The 7,185-nt window shown below is 56.0% G+C and overlaps 1 protein-coding gene across 1 annotated transcript; it reads right to left on the minus strand.

The window, feature by feature from the left end:
• Positions 1 to 4,437: 4,437 nt before the first annotated feature.
• On the minus strand, positions 4,438 to 6,934 carry DMRTA2 (DMRT like family A2). Its single transcript, XM_041483295.1, has 2 exons — positions 5,944 to 6,934; positions 4,438 to 5,767 (listed from the first exon to the last, which is right to left on the minus strand). The coding sequence occupies exons 1-2, from the start codon at positions 6,434 to 6,436 to the stop codon at positions 4,890 to 4,892; spliced, it is 1,371 nt and encodes a 456-aa protein (XP_041339229.1). The 5' UTR covers positions 6,437 to 6,934; the 3' UTR covers positions 4,438 to 4,889.
• Between the last annotated feature and the right edge of the window lie 251 nt (positions 6,935 to 7,185).

The following is a 7,185-nucleotide window of genomic DNA, read 5'->3' on the forward strand; positions in this document are numbered from 1 at the left end:
TACTTTAGCTCTCCTCGCTGTTAGCCAGGGTGAGCAGCTCCCTTTAACCTCTTCCTGCCCCAGGGCAGGTCCCTCGCATTAACAGCACCTCCCCCGCAGCAGCACCGCACCCTCCTTCCCTTGCCGCCGCACTCAGTAATTCCCACCAAACCCACAACCGGCCGCACAATTTAACAGCGAATTCAAGGATTGCCCGGCTCCGCTGGCCGAGCCCCGGCCGCTCCCGGGGAAAGGAGCAGCAGCTCTCGCTGGACATCATCGGCCGCCCCAGCAGCGGCCGCGGCTCCCTGGGTCAGCAGCATCTCTTCCGCTCCTTACTAGATTCCCTAATTACATAGAAATGAGGGGTAGTGGCTGAAAAGGAATCATTTTCAGGTTAAAGTGTGTGTCTAAATTAATTCTATCTCCTTTTTCTTATTTTTTCTTTTTTTTTTTTTTTTGTTTTTTGTTTTTGTTTTTGTTTTTGTTTTTGTTTTTTTACGAGGTGTTATTTTTTTTCCCAGTAAGCTAGTTTTGGAGATGGGATACAAACCAGCTTTGTGCAGTTTCAGGGGTATTTTTCCCGTGCCTTTTATTTTCCGAACTTACGGCTAACAGCGGGTTTGTGGGGCTTTTTGGGGGTTTTTTCCTAATAAAAAGGTAGAGAAAAATAAAGGGGAAAGTGGAAAGGAACCGTAAGAGGGGAAAAATATTCTTTTGCCACGGTGTGTTAGTATTTCTGTCGAAATTCCGAGAGATGGAAATCGGAATGAATTTTCACGTGCCTCAGTTGGTGTTAAAGGCAGCAGAAAAGGGTGAAACACTCCGTTCTTCTCCCGGTGTAACTCCGCGCCCCTCGCTCGCTTCCATCTGTTGAGTTCCAGACGTGCCGCCGCTGCCCCGGGAGAGCCCCAGCCCCGGGGGCTCCCTGGAAGCCTCCGCCCGCTCTTCCTACGGAGCTGCTCCTCCTCGTTTCTTCCACCTGCTTAATCACATTTAAATATATTAAATACTTTCCCATTGTCGCTCTGGCACAGGAGTAATTGCCGCAGTTGCCATGGGGATGTTATGACAACACGGGGGGGATGCCCGCGCCGTGAGAAGAGGCAGAGGTGTCCCCTCGCCGGGGGACGTGGGAAGTTCGTGTGCCTGGCACCGGCGCTGCGCTGAGATCAGCCCGGGAGCCGCGGGGTTCCCGGTGTCCCGGGGGAGCGCGGAGGAGGGATGGCCGGGAGCGGGGCGAGGGCTGGCACGGTGAGAGCCGCGTTCCCTCAGTCGGTGCCACCGGCGGCAGCTGTGTTTGCTCAGCGCCGGCACAAAAGGCCGCCCCGGCCCATCCCATCCCATCCCATCCCATCCCATCCCATCCCATCCCATCCCATCCCATCCCATCCCGTGCCTCCTCTCCGGGCAGTGCCGGGATGCGGGGCGGTTTCCAGCCTGGGAAACGGGGCGGCGAGTCCCGTGGCCGCGGGAAAGACAGAGCGGGACTCGGGACTCTGTCTCCAGTAAAACAACCTGGCCCTGGCTGCCCAGGCCGCCTCCTGGAATCAGGACCACAGCCCTTCCCTGCCGTGGGTGTTCCCCCGGCCCCAGCAGCGGGCAGGGGACTCTCCGGGCCGGCGACACCAGCCCGACACCCGCCCGCTCCGAGCCTCCTCCACCGGCGGGGCCTCGGCAGCCAGCCGGGGATGCGGAGGGGTGGGGAAGAGGCGGCTCTGGAAGCGTGGGAGGGTAGCTGGGGTTCCCCCCTCAGGCTGGAAACCAAACTGGCCGGCCTGGAAAAGGGACCTGGAAAAGGTCGCCCCGCCGCCCTCCCCGGCCCGCTCAGCCCGGCCGGGCTGCCGAGGCTGCCTCGCAGCGAGCACGGCGCGGGGAGGTTCATTTTAGGTGAAGGAATGTCATTTCGCTACTAAATGGTTAGTCTAATTTGATCTTTATTATGCTGTGGATTAGGACTGATTCATATTAAACACGAGTGCAGTTAATATAACTCTGGAACGTGTCCCGCTGTATGTACAGCAGCCGCTGCTACAGCTCCGCCGCTTTCTGCGACCCGTGGATTAAGATTTAATTAACAGGGAAGTTTGCGAGCGCTCGCCCGCAGCCTCTCTGCTTCACAAATAATTTATACCCCGTTCCGCCGATTTTTATTCAAGTGACAGCATTTTATTTTACTCTAAAAGGGACCTGAATATTTTATGTTCTGCTAGAGGCTTCTGTATGCGAACCTCTCCAAAGCAGCTCCAAATCCAAGGGATTTTTTTTCTTTCTTTTTTTTTTTTTTAAATCTATGGGAATTACTTCAGTACGATACTTTATCAGAGACTCTCACACCCCCCTCCCTCCTCCTACTCCCCCCAGTCCAACTGCCTAAACTACCCATATGAAAGTTAATCGTCGTGATCCCCATTGTCGGTTGTATAAATCCAAACTCAAGCCAACCTCCAAGACACTGCAACAATTCTGATAAATTGTCCTGCTCGCCTAACTACACAAGAATGGCTTTTATAATTAAAAGGGGAGCTGAGTTAAATCAACAGCTCCTAAGCCCTTCTCAACAGGGCTAGAATAGGAGAAATGTGGCGACCTGATTTCTTTAAGTAGCAGCTCTTTGTAGCCCGTTCATAATCCTAGATATGGAAACCCATCCTGCACAAAGTCAGCTGCCAAGCAAAAAAGAAAAAAAAATAGAAAAAAAAAAAGTTTATTCAGATGCTCAACGTCCATCTTTTTTTTCCCCAGTCTAACATAACCCTAGCACTTTATAACCAAACAGACAACTCTTTTTCCAATTAAAGTGGAATTAGGAAACTCAATCAAATTAGCTCACTATTAAAGCCCTTCTTTATTAAACCGTTTTATTGTAGTAATATTAAGTTTCACCCGCTTTTGGAACACGAGACTTTAAAAAGTTTCCCTTGCAATATTGATTTGGCTGCTCCCAGGATGGACCGGGGTCAAAAGTATTTGCCTAGGTGTAATCTGCAATATTTACTTACTTTTTTTGTTGGGGGTTTTGTTTTGGGTTTGGTTTTGGTTTGGTTTTTTTTTTTTTTTTTAAGAAAATGGTAAAATTGTATCCAAGTTGATCAGTCGCATGCGGGATGGAAGAATTGCGTTTTGATGCAATTTGATTTTACCCGGGAGCTCCTTCTGTAGCTGTGGCAGGACTCCTGTCCTCCCAGCCCCACCAGTACATTAACTGGTTGGTAGGAGCCGCGCTGGCAGCTCCCAGCCAATGTTTACACAGTTATATTTGAAGTGAGAAAGTAAACAGTCCAGCTGTGCCACGGAGCGGTTCGCTGGGATTAGGTTTCCATACCAACCAACTTTAGGAGCTTTTACAGTCTTAATTCAACCATGCACTGAACTTGTTCTTTGTGAGTAATAGTTTTCCTGGGCCAAACACTCCCAGGACTGGCAGGAAAGTCACGCTCCGGCCTTCGGCGGGATCGCCTCTCAGGATGCACGGGGGCGCGCCCGCTGCCCCCCGCTCGTCCCAATACAGAAATAAATAGAGGCAGGAAAGCCCTTCTTACTTTTTGATCTCCGAGAATATTTGGACATGGTTGCAAAAAAAAAAAAAAAAGAAAAAATTTAAAAAAAAAATTAAAAAGCCACGCGAGTAGCCTTTACCCTCGGATGAGCTCTGAAAACAGAGAAACCTTCCCTGCGCTGATCTTAACTCATCCACCTCTGCCACAAACGCACCTTTACATTCTGAAAAAACGTCATTATTATAGATCCCTGTGCTTATTTTGACACAAAAACAACTGAAAGACACAATCCAATTTCAGGTACGAGGGGTAAAACCTTACTGCTGCTACACAACCCGCGGGTTGCAAGGTGGGATTTGCTTTAACCAGGCCTCTCTTTGCAACACTTCCAAATTTCCTAAATATGACAAAAACCATCAGATACCAATGTGAGAAATCCTGCTTAAATTTATACCTCTGCAGGTTTGCTGGGGATTTTTTTTTCTGCAGGCATAAATAAGACCAGAACCAGAAATAAGCATATTTGACAATTTCAGTTGAAAAGGAATTTGCTCTTGCTTGTATGCTTCGTTTTTATTTATAAATTTATCTGAAGAATATCTAGTTTGACCATGATAAAAATGTAGTAAACATGTTTGTACTATTTGCATAAACTCCTTTAAATATTGAATGTACTTGTCAAATGAATTGCCCAAAACACACTTCCATCATCTCATAAAATACCACTTGCCATTCATAAGACCGATTTTTTTTTTTAATAGAAAATAACATTTATTTCTATGAAATGGAAACACAGAATTACCTGTTAGAAACAGCAAGAAGTTTGCTACATCGGAACAAGAAAGCAATTTTCTTGCAGATCACAAATGAAGGAGGCTTATTAAACCATCATACACCATTGGCGCCAGGGTCCTACGGACAGTTACAAATATATCTACTTTCCAATGTTATATACAGACCGCAACGTTTCTGGGGGCGGGAAGGAAAAGGTTTTCAATTTGACAATGTTTCATCTATATGCCTGGTAAGTATTACAATGCGCTGCCTAACCTTTAGCTTAACGTTAATACCAAGTTCACCTACGAGTTACATTAATAACTTAGATTTCCATTTTATAACATTATACACTTGCTAGTATACATATATATATATGTATGTGTGTGGGAAAGAGCGCTCGTGTGTGTGCACACCCCACGACGCGCCGAGGATATCCATGCTTATGGCCATAAGCAACAAAGAGTGACTCATGTCTGGACAATGAAAGTGCACCTTTATCACCTTAAAACACCTACGCCTGTCCGCGCCGGGCTCTGCACGCAACCACCGCCCGCACGGGGGAGAGGAAGCCACCCGTGTCCGTCCACCCGTGCCTACCTAGCTACCTCTACACAGACGAGCTTTAGGAAGCCGCTATTGCTTCTCGGGGGTGTTGTTGACCATGGGCCCGTAGAGCCCGCTGGAGTACACCTGCTCCTTGTGCACGGCGGAGCGCTCCCGCATCAGGTCGCTGAAGGCGTAGTCCACGGGCGGCCGGAACCCCAGCGTGGGCATCAGCCCGGCCGTGGAGTAGGGGGTCATGAAGGCCAGTCCCCGGCTGTGCGCCGAGTAGGCGAGGCGCAGCGGGTTCAGTCCCAGGTGGGTGCCCAGGGGGTAGGCGCCGGCCTCGGCCCCGAAGTGCGTGGCGTTGGGCTGCAGCGGGGAGAAAGCGGAGCGGCTGCCCAGCGTGCCGATGGCCGGGGCCATGGCGCCGGCGATCAAGGGCCGGTGGTGGGCGGCGGCGGCGGCGGGCGTGGGCGGCAGGCCCTGCAAGGCGCCGTCCCGGGCCCAGCCCTCCTCGGGGCCCTTCTCCGGGCCGCGGTTGTTGAGGATCTGCTCGATGGCCTGTACCACGTCCCCGCCGCAGCCCTGCAGCACCAGCTCCAGCACGCTGCGCTTGTGCGCCGGGAAGACGCGCGTCAGGATGTCGATGGGAGTCCGCTGCCGGCCGCCGGCCGAGGGCGACGGGTCCTGCTCGTCCTTGTCCGCCTCCGAGCCCGAGTCCGAGCCCAGCGGGCTGATGGAGCCCGGGCTCTCCTCCCCCTCCTTCGGGCCCTTGGAGACGGGTGAGCTCAGGAAGGACTCGCCGTCCCCGTTCTCCGAGCCCGAGCCGTGGCGAGCATCTGGGGAGGAGGTGCCGGGCACGGACTCGCCGTCCGGGGAGAGGGGCTTCCCGCCCGCCTGCTGCGGGGTGACGGCGCGGCTCGGCAGCAGCGTCTTGGGGAACAGCTCGAACTTCTGCATCTTGGACTCTGCGGGCCGGGGGGGCACAAGGAAGAGACACCGTCAGTGGGGCGGGCCCCGCGGAGCGCCCGGCCGTCGGCGGGCCACCCGCCCGCAGCTCCGCGCCCCGCTCATCTCCCGCCGCCTCTCCAGGCCCCTTCCCCTCATCATCACACCGCTCCGAGGGCTCGCAGCGCGGCCTTACCTGAGGCGCCGGCGCCTCCCTCGCCGCCGGCCCCGGCGCAGACGGAGCCGAACACCTCGTACGCGGGCCGGGGCGGGATGATGCCGTTGGCGGCCGCCAGCGCCAGCCCCTCGGCCGTGCCGTAGAGCAGCTGGAGCTCTCGGGCCTCGTTCTCCTCCTGCGCCTGCTGCCGGCGCAGCGCCACCTGAGCGGCCATGACGCGCTGGCGCTCGGCGATGAGGGTGCACTTGGCGCACATGCAGTCCTTCCAGCGGCAGTACCTCTTGTGGCCCTTCAGCGCCGACACCACCCCGTGGTTGCGGCACCGGGCGCACTTGGGCGTCCGCGGGTACTTCTCGGCCGCCCGCAGCAGCAGCGGCGGCGCCCGCAGCAAGCTCCCGGCCACGCTCACCGGCAGCGTGGCCGCCGCCGCGGCCGCCGCGGCCGCCACCGAGCTGGGGGGCACCGGGGGGGGCGCGGCGGGCACGCTAGGCAGCTCCGACCGCAGCTCCATCCCGGCGAGCCCGCCCCGAGAGAGCGGCCCCCCCTCCCCGGCCTCCCCCAAAGCGACGCGGGGCGGGGGAGCCCCTGCGCCGCACCCGCGCCCGGGCGCGGAGAGGCTCCCGTTGCCTTCGAGCGCAATCACGAGCGGGGGGCACACAGGGCCCCGGGAGCGGGCATGCAAACCCCAGCGCCTGTCCCCTCGCCTCGCTCGACGCCCCCGTCCCCCCGAACCGGTACACGGCCCCGGAGCGGGGTTCAAGTGAGGAGGGGCCCGTCGGGAGCCGTTCCGCGCCCTCCTCCCCTCCGCGCCCCAAAAGCAAAGCTAACACAAGAAAATCCAAGAAAACTTAGATCACTCTCGCTTCCTCGCTCTCCGTGCGCATCTGGCGGGGCAGCACCAAGTTCATCGCGCCAGGCTCGAAGCCGAGCTCTCCCGTCCGCGCTTGCGGGGTCGCCGCTCCCCACGGCGCCCGCTGCAACCCGAGCTGCTCGCTAAGCTCCGTTCCCCCGTCCCCCTGTAACTGCGGCCACAGAGTAGCAGCGTCCCTTCAAAGAACAATCCGGCACCTTCAACGACAGGATCCCTCGCCACGAGCCGCGGAGGCTAAAATCCAGCAGAGAACAGCGAAAAAATAAAATAAAATAAAATCGCCCCGTCTCCCGAGCAGCACCTCCGCAGCCGGGCGGACGAGGCGGGCTCATCCGCCGCGGCGAGCGCGGAGCAGGCGGGCGGAGCGGCGGTGGGGCCCCGCGGGACGC

The sequence above is a fragment of the Pyrgilauda ruficollis genome, unplaced genomic scaffold (assembly GCF_017590135.1).
Source record: "Pyrgilauda ruficollis isolate IOZ18807 unplaced genomic scaffold, ASM1759013v1 scaffold6, whole genome shotgun sequence".
Lineage (NCBI taxonomy): Eukaryota > Metazoa > Chordata > Aves > Passeriformes > Passeridae > Pyrgilauda > Pyrgilauda ruficollis.